Below are 26,609 nucleotides of genomic sequence, written 5' to 3'. Positions count from 1 at the left end.
ATAGGTATACTGCTGTCTATTCTGAGCGGATTCACTTCAAATCAGAGCACCGGTCAGATTCTTTTTGTTAGCGATCTGTTCCTACCTGTGCTCATCTCTCTCAGGGCCTCAGTAGAGCAATTCATTAACATTCCTTTACGGTGGGTAGCAAAATGATTTTTCAAATTCGCCCCTTATCTCCGCCTCAACCTCCAGGTTCCGCCCCAAGCCCTGAGAAAGGGGAGAGGGGCGGGGCGCCCCAATTCCTGGGCGGGGCTCGGGTGGCGTGCCTCGAAGCGCCGGCGCCGTGACGCGTGACGTTACCAGTTGACGCAGCCGCAGTGCCGCCCGGCCCCCATCTCGGACCCCTCCCATCCTCCTCCGCCCCTCTCTGTGTCAGAGGCTGGGGCCCCGGGCCGCAGGTCGGGTGGCGGGCCGGGTGGCGGGGCGAGAGGGTGTGGACCCGGGCAGCGCTCAGCAGACCGTGTTTGGCTGGGCGCCGCAGCTGCCGTCGCCGCCGCTGCCGTCGCCGCCCAAGGCCCTCGGCGTCCCCGGGAGAGAGACCCGAGCGGTTCCGATAGCCTCGGCGCTCGCTCAGGTGAGGGGACGGGTCGGGCTGGGCAGGGTCTGTGTGGGCAGCACTCTTCCCAGCATCTCTGGACCGCAGCCTGGTCAGAATCAGGGAGGTGTGGCTTCGTCGCGGCTGCTTGCTGCAGCGTCGACTCATCTCTTACTCGTTTGCCATTTTACCTGCAGCATGGAGACTTGAACACCGGGTATCCGAGGTCAGTGAGAAGGCCTGAAAGGGCCATGACAGTCAGGTGATTAGGGCCTCGAATGCAGGAACTGGCCCGGTGAATGGTGGTCAGACAGGCGGGCGACGCCCACCTGCTGGTATGTGGGAAGGACCATATACCTGCAAGCTCTGGCTTTAGCCTTGTTAGCTGCATGGGGCTGCATGAGACCCCAGAGTGCTTAACGGAGGGTAGATTGTGGACCAAGGGCAGGGGAGCCTTTGAAACCCTCTCTACTCCTCAGGTGTGGTGTGCTTGTATTCTGATTGGTGCTTGCTGAGTCTACACTATGGAAGAGTACATTTCAGCGGAAACATCTTTTGACCAAAGGAAGGTGAAGAGAAGTTGATTTTCCCTCTACAGAATTGTCCCCCTCCTGCTTCTTGACCTTAGTTTTGACAGAAGCAAGTTAGGGACGCTTGTTAAAGGGAGAGAGTTCTTGTAAATTTCCTCTGTAAGGAAGTAATTGTTTTCCGTGACTGTTGAAACGTCTGAGTTTCAACTGGTTTCACGTTGCTGCTTTCAGCTCTCTGTGCATAGCAGTGAAGCTGATTTATTTTAAATTAGCGAGACATATGAAGTATAAAAATAAATGAATTAACCAGAGTATTTATCTTATCGAAGTACTGGTGGTACATGCTTTATGTGCATATCTTATTTAATAATCATAACAACCCTGTCATGTAAAGTCTGCTTTTAACTCTCATTTTATAGATAAGAGAACTAAATCCCACACGCCTAAAAACAACTTCTCCAAAGTCAGAGCTGTGATTTAAATCAGGTAATTGGACTCCGGTTCAGAGTCCTTTAAGTAGTATGCTTTACCTCTCCCAAGCAGCTTGAGAACTTGCAAGGCGATTTTCATTTGATAAAAAATGCTGGGAACAGGAAGGAAATTGAGGCATCATTTTTGCTGGCAAGGACCCAGGAGTTGTTTTAAAGGTAACATCTGACCTCTAGAATCCTCTGATTACCAAAATCATGCTCTTTCCATTTGTACAGTGGTTTTGAAATCTTTGGAAGACTGTAGTTTGGAAATGTGTGGTCTTCTAGTTTTAGAAATATTTTTTGAAGATAATATAACATTGGATTAACATTAGTTTCCTTGTGTGTGCACACATGCCAGGGCATGTGTAATGAAATCATTTAATCTGAAATGGTGAAACTGCTGATAAAGCCAGAATATCTTGTATAATTGGTTAAAATTGGTATTCTTTTCAGATGTGTTAAGATGAAACACTTCAGATAGGCCTTCTGATCAAGAAAAGGAAAACAGAACATTACAGACTCTGGAAAAAGACGACAACTTGGTAAATATTTTGGGTTGTCAGTTAAAGCTCAGATAGAGAAAATCTAACTTTCTGCTTCAGTCGTAATTTAACCTGCTTAAATTAGTCTAAGAATGGGGGTGGGTGACAGTAGTGTATCAGGTGACCTGTCAATCATTTTACCTGAGTTTTGAACAGTTGAGTCATGTGCTTAGCTTGTGTATTGGCAGGAGAAAGCCAAGGGAAGCGTTTGCTTGATTATGTATTAAGTGTCAACTTTCTGTTCTCTTTTGCTTCTTCATCAATCTGCCCACATTATAAAGGATTTTAAAAAGAAAAGAAGAAAATTAGTTGACTTTTGGTTTGTTCTTCATAGAATACTGTGTATAGTTGAACTTAAGTATATTTTTCACGATGAGTTCTACAGAGAATAATAGAAGACATAGTTAAACATGATTGAGAGAATCTTAATTTCATAAATAAGTACTCAACTACTGTTTGAGTACCATGTCAGGCATTTTTTTTTTTCAGGCTTCTGATAAGAGTTGTGGTCATCATGGCTCTGGAGAGTACCAGAGTAGTGAACTTTTTTCTAGAAGGCAATATTTTTGTTAACCCATATCTTTAAAAAAATTTTATATGCAGGAATGTGTTTGGTTTATGTAAAAACTAGGAAAACAGCATTACTCATATAGTAGTGTTTATAATCTTTCATATTATTATAGTTAATAAAGGAAGGTACTCTTATTAGTGCTACTTTAAGATACAGTTAGAAACCAGAATTCTTACAGACTTCACGTTTGTGATAGAGATAGTCGTAGACCACATCTTCTTTATCCATTCTTCTTTTGATGGGGCTGGGTTGTTTCCATATCTTGGCTATTGTAAATAATGCTGTGAGATATATATATAATACTCAGTGGTAAAAAAGGATGTAACTTTGCCATCTGTTACAACATGGATAGCTTTTGAGGATTTTTATGCTAATTGAAATAAGATGAAATGCAAATAATGCATGATTTCACTCATGTAGAATATAAAAAACAAGGTGAAATAGGAAAAGAAGATCAATGTATGCTAATGAATAGAAACTAAATTTTTGGTGGTGAACACATTGTAGTTTATGCAGAAGTAAAATATAATAAAACTTACTTAATATTATAAACCAATGTTACCTCAAAAATAAATTAAAAACTGTAGTGTTAGAATCCCAAACGTTCAAGGGAGATTAAGAAAATTAACTCTTTAATTTGAGAAAGTTTCAGGGAACTTATATATGACAAAAAGAAGAGACATGGTCAGAGAGGTAACAGTCTACATGATAATTGGAGAGAGATGAGCTTGGAAGCATGTCAGTCAGTTAGAGGCTATTGTAATCTAGGTGGCAAATAAGCCTTAGAAGCAAAGCAGTACAAATGGGAATTAAGAGATGGCGATGGATTAGATAGATACAAAGGAGATAAAATGGTTAAGATTTAGTAGGCTTGAGGGAAAGTGGAGTCAGGATGACTTCTTAGCCATTATCATGTTCAGTTTTGTTGTTAATGTTTAATATTTTCAGGATAAATGAACTAAATTATCTGATATCTAGCTGATATCTAGAAACTGAGTAGATTCTGGGCCCATTTACTGAGGGAATATATAGGAAGAGAAATATATTGAGAAGCATGGTTGGCAGAGACAAGTTCAGTTTTGGGCTCTTATATTTGAGGCATCTGTGACTTCCAAGAAATGTCATTAGGTAGTTTTATGTATGGATCTGAGTTAAGAAGAAGACTCAGCCTGATATTTAAATTTGAAGTCTCAGTTTATAGATGATAGTTAAAAGCAATGGGAGTGGGTGAGATCAGTAAGGGAAAATGATGTAGAGTAAAAGAAGAGATATGAGAATGGGGAATAATATTTAAGGGTATTTAATAAGAACTGTGGTGTTGGAGAAGACTCTTGAGAGTCCCTTGGACTGCAAGGAGATCCCACCACTCCATTCTAAAGGAGATCAGCCCTGGGTGTTCTTCGGAAGGAATGATGGTAAAGGTGAAACTCCAGTACTCTGGCCACCTCATGCGAAGAGTTGACTCATTGGAAAAGACTCTGATGTTGGGAGGGATTGGGGGCAGGAGGAAAAGGGGACGACAGAGGATGAGATGGCTGGATGGTGTGACCAACTCAGTGGATGTGAGTTTGAGTGAACTCCGGGAGTTGGTGATGGACAGGGAGGCCTGGCGTACTGCAATTAATGGGGTCGCAGAGAGTCGTACGCAACTGAGCGACTGAACTGAACTGAACTGAACTGAACTGAATAAGGATAGGATTCTCAGGTGTCTCAGGGGTAAAGAATCTGGCTACCAATGCAGGAGATGTGGGTTCAATCCCTGGGTCAGGAAGATCCCCTGGTGAAGGAAATGGCAACCCACTCCAGTATTCTTGCCTGAAAAATTCCTTGGACAAGAGGAGCCTGGAATCTCCTACAGGGCTACAGTCTATGGCGTCACAAAAGAGTTGGAAACAGCTGAGTGGCTAAACAGCAATAAAGATAAGGTGAAAGGAAAACCTACCTCAGAGATGAGGTAGTAGGCAGGGAAGTAGAAGAAAATAAGAGTCACAAGTAAATGGAAGTACTGAATTTGGAGGAAAGGAATGAGTATTAGGCATCTTTGAGGCATCAGCTAAAATGAAGATAACAAAAATATCCATTGGACATGTCAGTTAAGTTGTTGACCTCAGCAGGAGCAATTATGTAGATGGATCCAGTTCACACTGGGTAGAAGATAGAGAAAAGAAAGAGCTGATGTCATTTGCCCTTTCAGAAACTTTGGCTTTTAAATAGTTAATGGGATAGAGATATGAGTTTGAGAGAGAGTGTTTGTTTTTTAAAGGTATGAATGATATGAATACATTTATAGTTTTTATTTGCTGAGGATAAACAGTCATCAGAAAGAGAATTTGAAGACAGGAATAAAGGAGAAGAATTGGTGGAGCAGGGTCATTAGCCAAGTTGGAAGGGATAGAATACAAGGATGCAGGTCAAGGGTGCTTTAGATAGACATCTCCTTAGACAAGAGGGAAGGAGGTGGTGATGATTATGGGTATAGATAAATTCGTTGGAGACAGGGTAGAGGTTGCTCTTCAGAGTCCTTGCAAGAGATTCCCACTTCATGGTAGAGGATTTGGTTCACTCATGTGATCAGTGGCCTTCTCCATGTGGTTTTGCTGACTCCTGATCATTTGGTGAAGAGGAGTGAGGGTAGTGCAGCTTAAGATGGCAGATTTGAATCATCAGGGTAGAGATAGCTTGCAGATACCTCACAAAATAACCTTTCTCATACTTTGTATTTGTTATCTGTGCAGAGTAAGAAATTATCCCCAAACTTAGTCACTTTTATTATCTCAGAGTTTCTGTGGGTTGGGAATTTGGGAGTGACTGAACCGATTGTTTCTGGCTTCAGGTCCCTCATGAGGTTGTAGTTGATTGGCTGGGACGTCAGTTAGGTGAGTGCTCAGCTGGGGCTAGAGGATTTGCTTCCGTGATAGTTCATTCACATGGCTTTTGGCTGGAGGCCTCAAATTCTCACCACATGAACTTCTCTAGGGCTTCCTAAGTGTCCAAACAAAGCACCTGCAGCTGTCTTGCTCTGGAGCAAATGATCAGAGTGAGAGAGAGCACACGCGTGCAAAGAGGAAGCTATGATACCAGTTTTCACAGGGTGACACATCATTCCATTGCCCTGTTCTTTTAGAACTGAATCAGTAAGTCCAGTGCACACTTGGAAATGAGTTAAGCACCACTTCTTGAAGGGAGGAATATCAAATACTTTTTGTACATATATTAAAGCTTCCACATACCTGCTATCAATTGTCAGTTTCTTTAGGGGGCAAATAAGCTCTGTAAAAATATATAGCTACAGCCTTTATGTCTTCCAGGAGAGAGAGAAGTATAGAAAAGTGGGGAGGTGGTTCAGTCAGATTTGACTTTACAATTTATTCTCCTTTACCATTTCTTAGGCTCAATAACTTGATGTGTTGCCTCTTGTAGCTAATTTTAAAAAGTGACTACTGGCCTTTGATTTATTTGAGGATTCTTTTAGAAGAAAAAAAAATGCCATACTGGGCAAAATATGAATTTTTTATACCAAAATATGGATTTTGGTAACATTAAATATTAGCTCCTAATTGAGAATTTAAAGGTGGAAGGAAGGGATTCGTTTTTGTAGTTAAAAAAAAGAAAAATGAGGGCCAAAAGACAATTGCAGGCTGATTTCTGTGAACATATGTATGAAGCACAGGGTGAAATGAAGATTGCCAGGAGAAATATCAATAACCTCAGATATGCAGATGACACCACCCTTATGGCAGAAAGTGAAGAAGAACTAAAGAGCCTCTTGATGAAAGTGAAAGAGGAGAGTGAAAAAGTTTGCTTAAAACTAAACATTCAGAAAACGAAGATCATGGCATCTGGTCCCATTACTTCATGGAAAATAGATGGGGAAACAGTGACAGACTTTATTTTCTTGGGCTCCAAAATCACTGCAGGTGGTGACTGCAGCCGTGAAATTAAAAGACGCTTGCTCCTTGGAAGAAAAGTTATGACCAGCCTAGACAGCATATTAAAAAGCAGACGCATTACCAACAAAGGTCCGTCTAGGCAAGGCTGTGGTTTTCCCAGTCGTCATGTATGGATGTGAGAGTTGGACTGTAAAGAAAGCTGAGCGCCGAAGAATTAATGCTTTTGAACTGTGGTGTTAGAAAAGACTCTTGAGAGTCCCCAACCAGTCTATCCTAAAGGAAATCAGTCCTGAATATTCATCGGAAGGACTGATGTTGAAGCTGAAACTCCAATACTTCGGCCACCTGATGTGAAGAACTGACTCATTGGAAAAGACCCTGATGCTGGGAAAGATTGAAGGCAGAAGGAGAAGGTGACAATGGAGGATGAGTTGGTTGGATGGCATCACCGACTGGTTGGACATGAGTTTGAGTAAGCTCCAGCAGTTGGTGATGGACAGGGAGGCCTGGCGTGCTGCAGTCCATGTGGTTGCAAAGAGTTGGACACGACTGAATAACTGAACTGATACGATATGAGAGGCAATATAAATTTACACAGACTGTAAAGCCAAACTGTGTAGGTTCATATCCTAGATTGGCCATATCTTAGCTGTGTTTGTGCTTTGTTTCTTATTGCCACAGTTTCTCTCTGTAAAATGGGGAATTGTTAATAGGTAGTTATTTCTAACAGTTAGATCAGTAACTATATGTAAAGTGTTTAGAACAGTGCCTAGCACATAACAAGCAGTGAATAAATGTTGCCCATTTTATAATGGTAGCTATATTTAATCATTATAATGGTGAGTTAATAGCATGGAATGAACATTTAAAAGAGTAATGTAAGATTGTCCAAAATGTTTGTAAGTCTAAACTTTAGACTACTGACCTTATTGGACCTTGTCACTTTTTATATGTATGTGAAGTATGTTTTTATCCAGCTCCATATCCACTTAAAATACTGTTTCAGGTTATCACCTGTAGTATAAGGTTGTATCTGCATAAAATTCCTAAAGCAGCCTCTTTATGTTATAGTATTTATATAAAAGTTCAATTTAAGTGCTCTCAGTTCATAGAAATTGGCTATTAAATGGATCTGTTGGGTTTCTGCATAGCAACAGCCTAATAAAAATAATTTCTTTGGACTTGGTATGATGAGAATGTTGATAAAACACACATGGCCAGTTACTTCCACCCTCTCCCCCATATCCATATCCCTTGTGGCTCAGCTGGTAAAGAATCCATCTACAATGTGGGAGACCTGGGTTCGATCCCTGGATTAAGATCCCCTGGAGAAGGAAAGGCTACCCATTCCAGTATTCTGGCCTGGAAAATTCCATGGACTGTAGAGTCCAAGTTGTCGCAAAGAGTCAGACCCGACTGAGGAACTTTCACTTCACTTTGAGTCAGTTACTTCTTAATTAAGGCAGACATAAATGACTTTGAAATTGGGACCTCTACAAAGGTAAGTAAAGTGAAGTTGCTCAGTCGTGTCCGACTCTTTGCGACCCCATGGACTGTAGCCCACCAGGCTTCTCTGTCCATGGGATTCTCCAGGCAAGAATACTGGAGTGGGTTGCCATTTCCTTCTCCAGGGGATCCTCCCAACCCAGGGATAGAACCCAGGTCTCCTGCATTGCGGGCAGATGCTTTAACCTCAGAGCCACCAGGGAAGCTATTTCAAGATAATTTCTTACGTATGTGCAGAAACCAAACCATACCTGGAAAGTTTTCAAGTAAGTTTGAAATATGTTCTGTAACAGTTAATGTAAAATCATTCTAGTTTGGTTTATGGGCAAGCAATGCAGAAATGTGTACAAAGTGCATACTGCACAGAATTTCTAGTGTACAGAATGCTGCTATGTCCTGATAGATACTCACGCTTGATGTTGAAGAGAATGTCAGTGTTGATGAAGTTTAAAAGAAAGCTGTAAAGTTGATTTATTTTACCAACTCTTAAAACCTGTTTAGTATAGTGATCTATATGCAATATCCTGTGATAAACCAAAATGAAACATAATATATAAAAATGTGTATGTATAACTGAGTTACTTTGCTGTACAGCAGAGATTGGCACAACATTGTAAGTCAACTATACTTCAATAAAAAAGAAATTTAAAAAACCCAAACAACCATATAGATTCCTTTATGAAAAGGAACTGTGGTTAAATTCAAAGAACTTTAACAATCTGAAGATACGTGAATACCTTTTATACAAATAATTGTGACTTAACTGTTGCATGAGAGATTTCAGTATGATTAATTTTTTCCTTCATTTTTGTAATATATGGAATGGATTATCGAGATGTTGAATATCCTTTTCTTAAACTCAAGTAAATGAAAACCAAATTTTCTTGAGTGTGAAAAAGATCATCTAGGAGTCTCTTGGCCTTGAATAAGTGCTTAACTTTGGCTGCTGCTGCTAAGTTGCTTCAGTCGTGTCTGACTCTGTGCGACCCCATAGACAGCATCCCACCAGGCTCCCCCATCCCTGGGATTCTCCAGGCAAAAACACTAGAGTGGGTTGCCATTTCCTTCTCCAATGTATGAAAGTGAGAAGTGAAAGTGAAGTCGCTCAGTCGTGTCAGACTCCTAGCGACCCCATGGACTGCAGCCTACCAGGCTCCTCCGTTCATGGGATTTTCCAGGCAAGAGTACTGGAATGGGTTGCGATTGCCTTCTATAGTTCATAATTATGTACTTTCTACAGTGGTGCATTTATTTCATTCCTTTATGAAACAAGTATTTATTGAGAGACTACTGCATACCAGGAACTTCGTTGAATATTGCATTGGCAGATGAATAGGGCAAAGACATCCTTAAAGAGCAGTTAGCTGTCTTGTGGGGAACAGACTTCAAAACTAATAGTTACATTGTGATGAATGCTAAGATACAGTTACTATTGTGGGCATCTGCAGCTCACTACCACTGGGGATCTCTCAGAGACCAAATAAAATATGCATCACAGTTATCACAAGTCAAGAGCAGGGAAGCTGCAGGTGTTTACCCAGTGACTTTCTAGGCATCATTGACGTTAATTCTGGCATTTCTGGCCTACCCTAAGTACAGACTGAACACATTTCTGCAGTCAGAAAGCAGCCTACAGTAGGGTGTTGCAGGTGTTCAGAATGAAGAATCTTCTGGTGTAGAGGTGAATATCAGCAGTATATGGGCAAGGCACAAGTGGTATTGATTGCCAGCATCAGGCATTTACACAGTATATTAACCTGCTGTGCGCCAGAGTTGTTCTAAATGCTTTACGTATCCAAACTGTAAACTCTGTGAGGTAGATATTATTAGTGTTCTCATTTTACAGATGAATAAGAGCACAAAGAGGTTAGGTAACTTGCCCATGGTCACATAGCTATAATGTTCGAACAGGTTTTTGAATCCAGGTGGTCTCAGTCGATGCTCTCAATCCACATTATGGTTTGCTTTTGGAACAATACAGTCTGAAGCAGGACCTTTTGACTCTTCTGTTATTCCTTGATAACTGCTTCCTCTTTCTCCATTCCTCCAGTCTCTTTCCTGTTGGTGTTCTTCCTTCTTTGTTTGTAACCTAGCCCTTTCCCCTTTTAGATAACAGTACAGCTGTTCAACTTCCGTTCTTACACTCAGAGCTATCAAATCAAATAATTCTTGCTGAGGTGTTAACTGATATTTCTGAGGTTTTAATGAAGCCTTTGAGTTCGATATTGCTTGGTATCTGCGTTTTAATTTTTTTAAAAAGACAAGGATTTAAGAACTGAAGAAAGACAGACATGGTGGTAGAATGACAGATATCAGTTGACAGATGATCAAGTTGATATTCTAGAGGTGGGAGAAACCTGTTCCTTGGCCATAGTTATAAGGAGAGGCTGTGGAGTGTGTGCTTGGGAAGGAAAAGCCCCTTTCTTGCCTGTCATGTCCTGTCTTCCAGCCACCACCCTCCCTTTTTTTTTTAAATTAAGGAAGAATTAGAAGCTAGTTGTAAAATATTTAAATAATAGTTATCTCTCAGAAGTAGTGGCTTTGCTAATGTTTTTGCAGATTAATAAAAGTATATACATATACACATCACATATGTACATATGTGCATATGTGGTATATCTATATGGTTTAGATATGTGTTACATATAATGGATAGTCTGTTTTTTTTTTTAATATAAGTAGAGTACTATACATCTTTTTGGTCAACTTGCTTTTCTCCCCTTCACATTACATATATCCTGAACATTTCTCTGTATCCCTTATAGAGCTGTTTTATTCTTTTAAAAAGGCTACATATTATTTCACATAGTAAGAGTATTATATATGGTAAGGGTGTCCCATAATTTAACTATTTTCCTATTAACTGACATTTTTCTATTAGATATCTCAGTATGATATATAATGCTGCAGTGATTGTCCTTGAAAAAACATCTTTGTTTCTAAGTATTTCTGAGAAATTAATAGAGCCCTGGAACTGAAATTTTCAAATCAGAACATGTACATTTTTGTAGTATCTGATAAATTGTTCTTCTCAAAGGCACTTTACTTCTGTCAACTGTGAGAGTGCCCATTTCCCCATACTTTTGCCATATAGTTGTTTGTAATCTTTCTAAAAATTTTTGCTTTTATGGCTAGTGAGTGATAAATTGTGATTGTTGCTAATTGCTGGTGATATTATCTTTTTCTGTGAATAACCTGTTTATATATTTTCTTATTTTTCTGTCAGATTATTTGTAATTTTTTTTTATTGATTTGTAGGCTGACCTCTATTCTTGTAGGACCAGATCAAGATTTGGAATTCTGTCTCTAAAAATCTGATGATGCAAGTATTAGATGTTAGTTTTGTTCCTTCATGCGAGTAGGAGAGAAAATAAGTTGAATATAGTATTTGAAAAGATTTTACAGATAATTCACTTAGAAAAATAAATTTGTTTTTTGAAAAGCTATTTCTAAGAATCGTGATAGTGGTGGTGGTTTTAGGAACTTTGATAAATCTCTGGCCGTTGCTGTATTTGATTAAACTGTTTCACATTTTTGCGCTTTTCTTTGTACGTCACTAAAATAGTAATTACCACAATTTCTTTTCTAATGTGGACAGCAGTTTTGAAACGAGTCCCATGGATTTCAGGAAGAATGAACAGAACATAGGTGAATCATGAAAATACTGAGAGAACATGTCTTAAAACGTGTAGATCAGTGTTACTTTTTGTGTAATAGATAAAAATACCATTTAAAATGACGTACTTGAAATTAATGGCTGTGTTCAAGGCATTGTCACTGGTATTGTGCATACAAAGATGAATAAAACAATCTCTATTGGTCATTATGATTGAGAGGAGAGAAGCAGGATAGATTAGATTCAGGTTATGTGTCTTTGAAGGAATATCAAGGAAGTGAGACCTTTCTTGGAAGGCAGCTATGCTCACCACTATACCACCACCACTAGGCTGTTTTCTTTATTAAAAAGTAAATGATTTTGATTTATACCTATATTGATGGCGTTTACTTTGATCACTTGGGCTTCCCTGATGGCTCAGAGGGTAAAGAATGTGCTTGCAATGCAGAAGACACAGGAGACGTAGGTTTGATCCCTGGGTCAGGAAGATCCCTTGGAGAAGGAAATGGCAACCCACTCTGGTATTCTTGCCTGGAAAACCCAATGGACAGAGGAGGCTGGTGGGCCACAGTCCAAAGGATTTCAGGTGCAGAGAGTCATACACATGAGAGTCTCTCTCATGCAGAGAGTCATACACAACAACTAAGCACACAGGAACTTTGATCACTTAATTGTCAGCGGTCTCAAACTTCCTCTTTTCCCCTTCTTCATTGATAGTTCTTTTGGAGACCAGTTATTCTAAGATATAAGCATGCTGTTGCTCATCAAAATTTAGTTGATTATTTATATTGGTATGGATTCATAAATTTGTATTTATTAAATGGGTGTGGTTTGTTACTATTATTTATAGCAGTGCTTAAATTGTCCCAGATTTTGCCAATGGGAGCCTCTTAAAGCTGGTTTTTACTTCTTTTGACATTTTCCATCATTCTTTGAACACTTTTTTCATTTATGGAAAAAAAGCTCATCCTGACTTTCTCTGCCCTAGTTGTAGAATTAGCCATTTCTTCAAGGACCCCTCTAAAGAGAAAATGGTTTTTAGAAGAGAAGGCTTCTGTTCATTTATATTGAGGTGCTGCTCTCAGGGTCTGTGAATGAACTATGCACACATATATACATATGCAGCTATAGCTATTTCTATATCCATTTATATTGAAAGCCATACCTCTAGTTTTTATCCAACACCACAGGATTAATTCTGATTTTCTTCCTTCACATATCCTCTGACAGTGAGAAACTTGGCTTCCATTATTCTTGATATACTTACTAGGTTAACTCCCTCCTGCATCCCCTACATGAGCCACCTCCCAGGTGTTGGTCCTCCTTATCCTGCTCCTGTCATATTCCAGATCACCCTTCTGCATGGAAGCTCTGCTTATCTCTTTGGGATCTGATGCCTTCCTCTTGGGTTCTGACACCCTGCACTAGGAAGCCTCCCTGTTTGAATGACCTTCTTTGCTGCCCAGACTGATACCTGAGCTGGACTGCTCCTGCCCTCTCCCCCTGCCTTGGATGCCCTCATCCTTCCACCCAGGCTCCAGCACCTGGGAAGTACTCCTCCTCATCCTGCTATGGATTTGATACCCTAAAATACCGCTGCTTTCCCTCGACCCTGTTCACCACACAAATGGATACTTAGAGTATTTCAGGTTTTATTTGGCTTTGACATTCTTTTTTTGGCCATTGAGTCTCCTGTCCCTCTGCTCCCCAGTACATATGCCTGCCTTACTCCAGTTCAGTTCAGTTCAGTCACTCAGTCATGTCCGACTCTTTGTGACTCCATGGCTTGCAGCACACCAGGCCTCCCTGTCCATTGCCAACTCCCGGAGTTCACCCAAACTCATGTCCATTGAGTCGGTGATGCCATCCAACCATCTCATCCTCTGTCGTCCCCTTCTCCTACTGCCTTCCATCTTTCCTAGCATCAGGGTCTTTTCAAATGAGTCAGTTCTTCATATCAGGTGGCCAAAGTGTTGGAGTTTCAGCTTCAACATCAGTCCTTCCGATGAATATTCAGGACTGATTTCCTTTAGGATGGACTGGTTGGATCTCCTTGCAGTCCAAGGGACTCTCAAGAGTATTCTCCAACACCACAGTTCAAAAGCATCAATTCTTTGGTGCTCAGCCCTCTTCACAGTCCAACTCTCACATCCATACATGACTACTAGAAAGGTCATAGCTTTGACTAGACAGACCTTTGTTGGCAAAGTAATGTCTCTGCTTTTTCATATGTTGTCTAGGTTGGTCATAACTCTTCTTCCAAGGAGTAAGCATCTTTTAATTTCATGGCTGCAGTCACCATCTGCAGTGATTTGGAGCCCAAGAAAAAAGTCTGTCACTGTTTCCACTGTTTCCCCATCTATTTGCCGTGAAGTGATGGGACTGGATGCCATGATCTTAGTTTTCTGAATGTTGAATTTTAAGCCAAGTTTTTCACTCTCCTCTTTCACTTTCATCAAGAAGCTCTTTAGTTCTTCACTTTCTGCCATAAGAGTGATGTCATCTGCATATCTAAGGTTAATCATATTTCTCCTGGCAATCTTGATTCCAGCTTGTGCTTCATACAGTGCAGCATTTCTCATAATGTACTCTGCATATAAGTGAAATAAGCAGGGTGACAATATACAGCCTTAATGTACTCCTTTTTCCATTTGGAACCAGTCTGTTATTCCATGTCCAGTTCTAACTGTTGCTTCCTGACCTGCATACAGGTTTTTCAAGAGGCAGGTCAGGTGGTCTGGTATTCCCTTTTCTTTAAGAATTTTTCAGAGTTTGTTGTGGTCCACACAATCAAAGGCTTTATAGTCACAATCATAGTCAATAAAGCAGAAGTAGATGTTTTTCTGGAACTCTTGCTTTTTCGATGGTCCAATGGATGTTGGCAATTTGATCTCTGGTTCCTCTTCCTTTTCTAAATCCAGCTTGAACATATGGAAGTTAATGGTTTACATATTGTTGAAGCCTGGCTTTTTATTAGTGTGTGAGATGAGTGCAGTTGTATGGTAGTTTGAGCATTCTTTGGCATTGTCTTTCTTTGGGATTGGAATGAAAACTGACCTTTTCTAGTCCTGTGGCCATGGCTGAGTTTTCCAAATTTGCTGGCATATTGAGTGCAGAATTTTCACAGCATCATCTTTTAGGATTTGAAATAGCTCAACTGGAATTCCATCACCTCCACTAGCTTTGTTCATAGTGATGCTTCCTCAGGCCCACTTGACTTCGCATTCCAGGATGTCTGGCTCTAGGTGAGTTATCATACCATTGTGATTATCTGGGTCATGAAGATCTTTTTTGTACAGTTCTTCTGTGTATTCTTGCCACCTCTTCTTAATATCTTCTGCTTCTATTAGGTCCATACCATTTCTGTCCTTTATTGTGCCCATCTTTGCATGAAAAGTTCCCTTTTAACTCTAATTTTCTTGAAGAGATTGCTAGTCTTTCCCAGTCTGTTGTTTTCCTCTATTTCTTCGCATTAATTACTGAGGAAGGCTTTCTTATCTCTCTTTGCTATTCTTTGGAACTCTGCATTCAGATAGATATATCTTTCCTTTTCTCCTTTGCCTTTTGCATCTTTTCTTTTCTCAGCTATTTGTAAGTCGTCATCAGACAACTAATTTGCCTTTTTGCATTTCCTTTTCTTGGGGATGGTCTTGATCCCTGTCTCCTGTACAATGTCACAAACCTCCATCCATAGTTCTTCAGGCACTCTTATCAGATCTAATCCCTTGATCTAATTATCACTTCCACTGTGTAATCATAAGGGATTTGATTTAGGTCATACCTGAATGATCTAGTGGTTTTCCATACTTTCTTCAGTTTAAGTCTGAATTTGGCAATAAGGAGTACATTATCTGAGCCACAGTCAGCTCCCAGTCTTGTTTTTGCTGACTGTATACAGCTTCTCCATCTGTGGTTTCAAAAAATATAATCAGTGTGATTTCAGTATTGACCATCTGGTGATGTCCATGTGTAGAGTCTTCTCTTGTGTTGTTGGAAGAGGGCGTTTGCTATGTCCAGTGCATTGTCTTGGCAAAACTCTGTTAGCCTTTGCCTTGCTTCATTCTGTACTTCAAGGCCAAATTTGCCTCTTACTTCACGTATTTCTTGACTCCCTACTTTTGTATTCCAGTCCCCTGTAATGAAAAGGACGTCTTTTTTCAGTGTTAATTCTAGATAGTCCAGTAGGTCTCATAGAACTGTTCAGCTTCAGCGTTGCTGGTCTGGGCATAGACTTGGATTACTGTGATAGTCAATGGTTTGCCTTGGTAATGAACAGAGATCATTCTGTCATTTTTGAGATTGCATCCAGGTACTGCATTTTGGACCCTTTTGAGGACTATGATGGCTACTCCATTTCTTCTAAGGGATTCTTGCCAACAGTAGTAGCTATAATGGTCATCCTAATTAAATTCACCAATTTGAATTTTAGTGTTTAGTTTGCTGATAAAATGTCGATGTTCACTCATCATCTCCTGTTTGACCACTTCCAATTTGCCTTGATTCACGGACCTAACATTCCAGGTTCCTATGCAATATTGCTCTTTACAGCATCGAACTTTACTTCCATCATCAGTCACATCCCCAACTGGGTGTTTTTTTTTTTCTTTGGCTCTGTCTCTTCATTCTTTCTGGAGTTATTTCTCCACTGATCTCCAGTAGCATATTGGACACCCTACCGATCTGTGGAGTTCATCTTTCAGTGTCCTGTCTTTCTGCCTTTCCATACTGTTATGGGGTTCTCAAGGCAGGAATACTAACGTGGTTTTTCATTCCCTTCTCCAGTGGACCACGTTTTGTCAGAACTCTCCACCATGACCTGTCTGTCTTGGGTGGCCCTACATGGCTCATAGTTTAATTGAGTTAGACAAGGCTGTGGTCCTTGTGATCAGATTGGTTCGTTTCCTGTGATTGTGGTTTTCAGTCTGTCTGCCCTCTGATGGAGAAGGGTAAGAGGCTTATGGAATTTCCTGATGGGAGAGACTGACTTCACCTTGTGGCTTTTAGCATAAACTGTTTAGGTAGGAAAGAGGAAACAACCAGGTTGTTTTTTTTTCCATCATTTGCTCAGTGAAGGTTATACAGTAGGTTCTTGAATCAGTCTCCACTTCATCTTCTTTAAGGGATTGTCGGTATGGCACTTAAGCAATGTGGCAAAGTGTATAGCCCCAGTTCAGTCTGGGTTTTCTGTGTCCAGGGTTGTTTTTAGACACTTCCCTTAGGCCAGAATGTCTCCTTTACTTTAGGGCCTTTGTTAGGTCTTAGCCTTTACTTCTGTACTTGCTCAAAATATATTATTTTAACTACTGCTAACTAAGGTCCATCTAGTCAAGGCTATGGTTTTTCCTGTGGTCATGTATGGATGTGAGAGTTGGACTGTGAAGAAGGCTGAATGCCGAAGAATTGATGCTTTTGAACTGTGGTGTTGGAGAAGACTCTTGAGAGTCCCTTGGACTGCAAGGAGATCCAACCAACCCATTCTGAAGGAGATCAGCTCTGGGACTTCTTTGGAAGGAATGATGCTAAAGCTCAAACTCCAGTACTTTGGCCACCTCATGTGAAGAGTTGACTCATTGGAGAAGACTCTGATGCTGGGAGGGATTGGGGGCAGGAGGAGAAGGGGACGACCCAGGATGAGATGGCTGGATGGCATCACTGACTCGATGAACGTGAATCTGAGTGAACTCCAGGAGTTGGTGATGGACAGGGAGGCCTGGCGTGCTGCAATTCATGGGGTCGCAAAGAGTTGGACACAACTGAGCGACTGAACTGAAGCTGAACTGAACTGAAACTATAGGAAAAAAAGTTTACTGAAAAATGAAAACATTAAAGTTTCTCTAGCGATTTTGCCCTAGGTTTTCATATACTTTTAATAATAAGCCTTTTGAAACAACTCATTTTTAAAAAATGAATTTTTAATTTGCCTCGAAATTATAGTGTTTTCAACAATGCAGAAATATGAAATGTTGTAATCCTCTTGTAGACAGTATTTTGCAATGTTGTCTCATCCAGTTTTTAAACTTGTTTTGTGACCTGTGAAGACAGGATTTGTGGTGAGTAAACAGAAAAACATTTTGCGAAGGTGATAAGCTAACTGTGTGGAATTTCAACTAGAAAGTTGTCCTCACATATCTTTCTGTTTTAAAATCTCTCTTTCTGTCTCTCCATAAAAGTCATGTATGCTCTTTGGTCGTAAAGGATTATTAACTGTATAGCTTTCTTTGTCTAACTTTTCTCGTCCTTTTCCTGATTTATCACAAGGTAATTTTGTTATAGGTGGGTTAGGTTAGTCATGTTAATACTGTACTCTCAGAGGGATAATTTTCTGTTTCTTAGATCATAAAAAAAGAACTTGCATTCCTTTTTGCTGATTCTCAGTCCATATATATATATATACACACACACATATACATGTACACATACATACACATACTCAGTTACACACACATAAATACATTTGCACATGTCTGGTCACAATTTGACATGTATTATATTTTGTCCTGAGAGTCTGATAGCAGGAGATCTGCTTAGTGTCCAAATTCTATCTAGAATGAATTTAAACTAGGAAGATTGTTTCTTCATGGAATAATGGGAATACACAGCTGATAGAGGTTAAGAAGGATTACTAAAGCTTAATATATAAATACATTATAATTAAGTGGTAGTTTTGGGTACAAGTCTAGATGAATTTGTCTAACATTGATGACTGATATTTCTTGATTGTTGAGAATAAATATCTTTGGTTAGATTTAAGACTAATTATGTCCCTCTTATTTTGAGCCAGAGTTTAGTAATTGAACTTGGATCTCTTCATACTTAGATTGGTGAAATCAGGACTTTAAAAATATGATACATTGTTTTATATTTTATGTAGAAACATGGACATCTTGTTATTATTGTTTGTTATAGTTTTACATTCCTGTCTTTGAAGAAAGCAAACTATGATTTAATAAACTTTCACATTTATTAAATTCACCTTTCTCCCCTTATATAGGTTAAATTCTAAATCTAACTTTGGAACTCTTTCAGGCCTTTTAGATGCTATTCTGGAAAAATTTTAGTAATGGATCAAAGGAAAAATGAGAGTATTGTTCCTAGTATCACTCAACTAGAAGATTTTCTTACAGAACACAATTCAAATGTTGTTTGGCTCCTTGTTGGTAAGTAGAATATATTTTCTTGTACTTTATTATTTTTTGTGTATGGATTAACAGCTGCCAGATTTTAAGCAGTAGTTTACTGAAGTTAGAGTGCTTACAATACTATTTGTTTGTTTTTTTGGAGACAAGTATTTTAATCTGTGTTTCTATGAATATTTGCTCTGGAAACTGCTCTTGAGGGCTGTTTTCCTTAGACTGCTTCCTTGTCTGTGTTAGGGGAAGTGGGATGATACGAGACCTAGCTTTTCTTTCCTGTTTCAGATTAGCTCTTCAATTTCCCATCCTAACATACACACAAACACTTTTGTTTTATTATAAAGTGATAAATCCTCCTGGTAAATGTTTTTGCCTAATTAAATCTTATCTCTGTGCTCACTTCTTATGTACCTGACAGTGGAATTTTCCAGTAATGATTTTTTTTGGTCTTATATTCCAGAACTTTTCTCGGTGTACACAAATAATACAAAGCAGTATATAATTAAATTGCAGAGAGAGGGAAGATGTATGAGTGAGTGAATGAATATGAACAGATAAGGAGAAATACATCAAGTATTGAGGAAGGAAGCAATTACTGTAGATTGTTACTGTCCAGCTGTTTCATGGAATTTTCATGCTATTTGATTTGAATTTTAGCATAAGAATTAGAAAAGTGCAGAGAGGAAAATAGGAAGGGCAGGATGGAGTGAGAGAGGAAAGGGAGGTAATGGTAATATTTCTTGACGAAATATTTATTAACGTCTGTGTACCATGTGCCACAGGCATTTTGCATATGTTAGCTCAGTTATATTCACAGCAGATTTATGAAGGTAGCTGATATTTTCCTATTAACCTATTGGGGAATTGAGACCCATAAAAATTAATAACTTACACAGGTTATACAACTGTTCTTTTTCTTGAGTGTAGGCTTGTGCTTCTTTCATGATGTTGTGTGGTAGGGTTACAATAGAGGAGAAGTGTATATAAAGGGAATTATAATGATTTATGGTTTGTAGGTGGGATTGGCTTACCATTTAAACTTTGTGTTTTCTCCCCTGATTGATGAACATGAATTATTCTAAATTATCATAATGAAAACTTAAAAGTAAAATGAAGTGCAAAACAATACTATGAAATACAATTTCATGAAAACAGCATTGAAAATTATCTTTTAGTTTAATTAAAGGCAGACATCTTTCTTATATCCTGTGTGCCCCCTTTCCTGTCATTTAGAATTTCTGGGTTTTCTTTTGCATGGTATACAGCTCCTTTCTTTCAGGTGAAAATAGTAGCAACAACCAGGAAAACAATGAGGGATTGTTTCATCTCTCTCTTTTATTAATGGTCTTACAATATAGAAGGGCATGGAGCAGGGAGGGACATGATACACTGAAAGGGCCACAGCTCCCAGGTGGTCTACTTTCTGAGATGAGAGCATGCTTTCTCAGCAAATACCTTTGCCTTTCTGAAGAGCCCATAGCAACTTGTTGTTCACACAGTGATTCACGGTAAAAATTAATACAGGATGACTTTAACTTTAAAATAATATTGTATCATCAAAAGAATTGTTTTAGAAATAATTTTTATGGGCAAATCATAGCACTTGCTACCTCAAAGCTATTAACATCAGTCTAAGCTACCATAAGTAATGAATGATGTATTTTGACTCTCAGTGACTGCTTTGTTTTAGGTATCTTAACATAATTTTTTAAAAGTACAAACTTAATACAGTGTTGCTAAAAGGTTACATATATTAAATTGCTTTATATTACTTTGTCTTAATCTAGAAAATAGTTATAGTTTTCAAATGCATAGGTAAAAGAAAATTTATCAAAAAATACTTTCTTATATTTTGTCATTTATCTATTAGTGAGCTAGGTTTTTTGGGAGGAATATTACAAATTTTATAAGTGACTATAAACTTTTCATGAAAAATGGTCAAATATAGAATACCATGTATTAAAGCGTATTTAATGGTGTTCTTTAAAAGTAAGTTATTGTCTTACCAACTGCAACATAATAGTATTGATATTTGGTGGCCTATTCAATATAGATATGCCTTTAAGTAGGTTAAATTTCTCAGTTCTTTCCAACAGTATTTTAAAAGCAGAGACTGTGGATTTTTTATTTTTTTTTTAATTTTTATTTTTACTTTATTTTATGATTTTTTTAAAAAGTGACTTTTCTCTGATGTAAAAAAATCATCAGTTTTCTTTGTAAGTGACTGTAGCCTTTAGGAAATAGCTTAGGAATGAACTCTGAGTCTAATAAAGGTAGATTTTTTTTTTCCAGAATATTCAGAAATATGGGCTTTCTGTTCCCAAAACACTTTGTGTGTGTTTAATAAATAAAACTGTACAAAGTAGTGTAAAATGAAACAGAAAAAAAGGAAAGCAGTTTTACTTGAAACATTGTTTTACTTGATCTGATTGAAATCTGTATTTTTCTGGTGAATGATTAAAGAGAATGAATTTGAAAGGTAGGTAAAGTAGAATCAACCTCTGGTTTTAAAAATTCAAGTATTGTAAGAGGACATGTTACCATATGGAAAAAAATCTTCTCATTTCTGAACATGATAAATGATCAACAAATTTTTATTAAAATGCTAAGGTGATCAAAAGGAAATATATAGTGAGATCCTTTTTTTGCATTCTTTTTTTCCAACAGCTACTATTTTGTCTTGTGGATGGATTATTTATCTCACCTATTATAATTCTCGGAATGTTGGTCTTATTTTAACACTGGTTCTTAACAGGTTATACAAGCATGGCTATATTCATATTGGTAAGTCTGAGTAATTTTTTTCTTCTGTGTAATCTGGAAATTGTTAAGTTTATTTTGTAAACACACAATAGCTTTAAAAATTCACTTTGTTTCATGAAAGTTAAACTAATCTACCTGAAATTTCTCCAATATAGTACTCTGACTAGAGTTGAACTACCATTTGGTTATGTCCTTTATCTCGTTCTTATTTCTCAAAGTGTTTCTGTAGTAGCCTTTTGACTTTTTTGGCTTATAAGAGATCCTCATTAAAATAATTTGAAATATCTGGACACGTATAAAATATGTAACTGGATATTTCTCATGATTCTACCATCCAAAGAAAATTTCTAATGCTTGATGAAGTTTTGCTTTTTTAAAAAATCTGATGCCTAAAAAATCTGTAACTAAGTGGAATCATCTTGTGTACTTCATTTTGTAGCTTTTGTTATTAATTTAACCTACTTATAAATGGGAAGTTCGCAAGTAGATAGGAGGGTATATTAGGAAGTCATATTCTTTGGAAAAACCCTGAACCACTGGGAAAAAGAGGTGAGGGACCACCTAATAGAATATTTCTGCTCTTCCTTAGAGCGCCTCTTAGTGGTCATAAATAAAAGTTCTCTCAAACATAGGTAGTCTTTCATTAATTTGAGGCAATGACTGGTTCCTGGAGTCACCAAAATTAATGGAGAAAAATAGTGAACTGCTTTGGGTTCATTTAATGACTGTGCCTAATTAAGAGAATTATTCATAGGAAGTAGCTGTTAAACTAACGTCCTCAAATAATTATTTAGTAACTCAGTTCATAGTAATGATATCTATGGCACTTTTTGTTATATTTGAGGGGAAAATGACAAGATTAATAAGGCTGTAAGGATATCAGGAAAGAAGTAGGGAAAGAACATTTAATTATTGAATAAATTGAATGTGAAGATTATTTAAAGCTTTTAGGGCTCCACTGATTTTCAAAACAATTACATTAATTGCTGCTGGGTTTTTTGTTTTGTTTTTTTTTTCCTACAACAGGTTCATTTTCTTTCTCTGTTCTTTCTGGAAAAGTCATGGTTCGTGAAATCTATTATATTACAGAAGACATGTCTATTAGGTAAAAATAAATATCCATCTTAAATCTGAAATATTACAAACTTTTTTGATTATAATACTGAATTGAATATGGCTTGCTTTTTCATAGTAACAGTGTTGGATTTTCAAATAAAACCATAAATCAGCAATCATTTTTTTCCGTGACTCAAACCTGGTGAATTGATTTTTTTTTTTTTAAAGTTTCTATCCATGAATTAATTTAGCTAAGGTTTACACTGGCCAAAAAAATCATATTTGAATAGCAGCTTATAGAAATGAACAATCTCATATCATCCCTAGTTTTAAAAATTGAGCATTAGATTACTTGACCATTTTTGTTGTAGAATTCATTGTGGTCATTTGTTATATAAGCAAGGATCAGGGGTGTTGATATCTCTTATCCATTATCCCTTTTTTATAGATAGTCAATTTTTAGAATAATTTAATGTTAATAGCATTTCTAGTTTTACCTTATGAAAGAGATGAAAATTGAATATAATGAAAAATGATAGTTCATATGTTTGATGTATTCTGTCTTCTGTAAGCCTTGAAAGAAAAGCTTACACTATTCATGTGATTTTCTTAAAATTTGTTACTTGGATAAATTTGGAGACACTAAATTAGTTGAGAAGTGCTAGAGTTTGGCAGCACTCGCACCTCACTTATAACAGTAGACATAACTTCTTTGTGAGTCTACAACTATTTTCAAGTTAAAAGTAAAAGTTAGGCTATAATTCCATCCTTTGGGGATATGAAGTGATACATCATTATAGAAATGAAAGAAAATCTTTAAAAGTTTTCCCTTTGTGTGCTAATATTTCCCTTTCAAGATTTGACTTTTAGTTTATATAATTTTAACTTCATTTTAAAAATATCACTTTAAAAAGAAAAAGCTTTTTCTGTTAACACTTTATTTTCCTATGTATGCTAGTGTCCAGTTTTCTGTATTTCCTTGTTATCAATTTCCTGCTTTTTATAATAACTAAGAAATGAGTTAAATAAATTGTTGTTTAAGCTTTCAATTTTGTAATTTATCTTGCTTAGAATTCAAGATGGATTTATAATTTTTCGGTGGTGGAAAATGTATAATCCAAAGCAGAAGCAACATGGTAAGCATCAGGGTTTCATTTTTTCATGTGTTTGATATCTTCAGTAATATAATCAGAATTTTGATTTGTAGATGTTAAAATGTTTCACATTTTGTAATAGATAAAAATATTTTTAAGAGCTTTGGAATTTACAGAACTGATTTTAACTTCCTTGGCTGAAAATCCTTCAGCAGCTTTCCACTGCATGGTTAAATTTAGTTTCGTTAGTCTGTTGTTTATTTAGGGTTATTCTCAGTATGACCCTTCTAGTCTTACCTCCTATTACATCTGTGGACTGAATCCCATACTGTGGTTAAAGTGGCTTTCCTAGCACTCTTTGATCACTCTACTAAGATACTTATCTTTTTAGCTTCTTTGCTTTATTCATACTTTTATGTAACATTGCTACTAATTCGCATTTATCTACTATGGTAAGGATGTGTAGAAAAGAGGAAATGCGTACTCTAGACTCTCTTCTGTTTCTGCTTTTTATCATCAGAATTTTATCTGAGTATATTCTGCTCACCTGTTCATTTCACAACTCTAGGTGCTCCTGTCTGTGCCTGTAACTTTTCTTCTCTACGTTAACCACACCAGTGGCCTCAAGGAGGAGACCTGGTCTTTACTTTCTAGAATAGTAATTCACAAACATTTTTGATCTCAGGATTTGTTACATTCTAAATAATTGAGAATTCTGAAGAGCTTTTATTTATTAAGTTGTATCTGTTTAATATTTGCTACATTCAAAATTAAGCCTGGTCATTATAGAAATATTTTAATCATTAAGAAATATTTATAATCCATTACATGTTAGAATAAATAGCTCACCTTATGAAGAATAATTTTTCCAAAGCAAAACTATAGTGAGAAGACTGATAACATTTTAAATTTTGCACATATTTTAAATGTCTGTCCTAATGGAAGGTAATTGAATTCTCACCTCTGCTTTCATATTCGTATACTTCTTATAGCCTTTAAAAAACCCCATTGTCCACTCATTTGAAAATGACTCTTAAAAAGTCAAATATCTTAGTATAATACTATTATCAAAATAATTTTGACTTTATGTTCCCCAAGAAAGGGTCTCAGGACCCCCCAGAGGTCCCTGGACCATATTTTGATAACTACTTTTAAGGAGAACTTAAGTGCCGCCTGGGAGTGTAGGGTCAAAAGAGAATGAAACCCCCTCCACCTTTTCTTAGGTATGAGGACCTGTGTTTCATGCTCCCCAGTGAGATTCTGAAATGGTGGTTGCTTCTGTATGATTTTGGAAATTTCCAAATAAGTGTTGGGTTGTGTTGAGTGAGCTCCCCTAGGAATCTCATCATGATGTATACTGTTTTTTCTATGGGAAAATAGATTTAAAGTTCTGAAAGTTTTAAAACTTAGCAAAAGTTTGAGCTATCCTAAATTATTTTTAGATTTCCCTATTGTTTCACTGTTGTTTAGTCTTTTTTTCCTAAACTTCAACCCCTTGCTCCCACATATCTTTCATCCCTCCTATATAATACATAATGTACTCTATCTACCTTGAAAATGTTGGCATTAATGGGTTAGAATTTGACATCTGCAGAGTTAATGAAACCAGAATTATTAGAAAGAATAATGGGCAAATTCCATTTCTGGAAAAGTTTTCTAAAAATTAGAGTTGTATATTAGATAATTTTGAACAGAAGCTGAGTGACTTCTTATGTTAAAAGTGTTCTGTGGACCTTTGGAAGAGACTTTTTGCAGTCTCTAATCTGTGATTGAGAATGGCTCTGTGTCATTACCTGTGATTTTGGAATTTTGGTTGTTAAACCAACCTTTATACCCCATTTCTTAGTAGTAACTATAAGCATTCTCACAGGAGAATAAAATGTCCTTTAGATAATATGTTAGTGCATTGGGTATCTTTTGTTTTTAAGTTTTGACTTTTTATTAATATGAAATTTGAATAAATTCAGAGTTTTGAAGCACTTTCCTACATTGCTTAGGTATTGTGGAGAGAATATTCTTGATTCTTTTTTTTAATTTGACTGTAAGTCTTAAAGGTGGTACTTAATTAAAGCTATCTTACGCTTTAGAGGTGGGTAAAGCTCATTCCTGAGAGCCAGGTTCTTTTGAGTTCAGTTCTAGTTTCTAACACATTTACTTAATTTTGGGCATGCCCAGTATTTCTACCCTTGATTTAGTTTGAAAAGTCCATCTAGTTTGTGCCTTAGAGATAGATTACTTTAGGGGAGTATTTTTCCTCAGCATGTCATGCTTCTGTTAATCTTGCAGTCTGTGTGGTAAGGTCTTGCTGTTTTGATTTAATCTTTTTTCTTTTTACATGTTGGTTAACATAAACTTGGACTTCCCTTGGCTCAGCAAGCAAGGTTACAGTGGAGCCAAAACAAAAGTTCTCTTCATTTATATAGCTTGTTTGTGGTAAAACAAACAAACCCACCCCATTTTATATTTGCATTAGAAGTTTTATTGCAGATTTTTTCCCCCTTGGTGTTTTAAAATGATAATGTGAACTGATAAAGCTGTAGGGAAATGGGTTGAGGAGGCCCATTTGACCTAACACTACCCCACCCAATGCTCTTGACTCCAGAATTCCAAGGAACACAGAAAACAACCGATTTTTCTCAAAATCCATCATCAATTTGGAAACAGCTACTTTGGCCACCTCATGCGAAGAGTTGACTCATTGGAAAAGACTTTGATGTTGGGAGGGATTGGGGGCAAGAGGAGAAGGGGACGACAGAGGATGAGATGGCTGGATGGCATCACCAACTCGATGGACATGAGTTTGAGTAAACTCCGGGAGTTGGTGATGGACAGGGAGGCCTGGCATGCTGTGATTCATGGGGTCGCAAAGTGTCGGACATGACTGAGCGACTAAACTG

General features: G+C 37.6%; 1 protein-coding gene across 1 annotated transcript in view; it reads left to right on the top strand.

The window, feature by feature from the left end:
* The first annotated feature begins 18,726 nt into the window (after nucleotides 1-18,726).
* BLTP1 (bridge-like lipid transfer protein family member 1) overlaps nucleotides 18,727-26,609 on the top strand; it is a 186,021-nt gene continuing 178,138 nt past the window's right edge. Inside the window, exons 1-4 of the mRNA XM_052654644.1 lie at nucleotides 18,727-18,823; nucleotides 21,467-21,583; nucleotides 22,589-22,667; nucleotides 23,690-23,754. Coding sequence (XP_052510604.1) covers nucleotides 18,727-18,823; nucleotides 21,467-21,583; nucleotides 22,589-22,667; nucleotides 23,690-23,754 — 358 coding nt within the window. The remainder of the gene's footprint in view (nucleotides 18,824-21,466; nucleotides 21,584-22,588; nucleotides 22,668-23,689; nucleotides 23,755-26,609) is intronic.

The sequence above is a fragment of the Budorcas taxicolor genome, chromosome 17 (genome assembly GCF_023091745.1).
Source record: "Budorcas taxicolor isolate Tak-1 chromosome 17, Takin1.1, whole genome shotgun sequence".
In the NCBI taxonomy this organism is placed as follows: domain Eukaryota; kingdom Metazoa; phylum Chordata; class Mammalia; order Artiodactyla; family Bovidae; genus Budorcas; species Budorcas taxicolor.
This window is presented reverse-complemented; position numbering and strand designations above follow the sequence as displayed.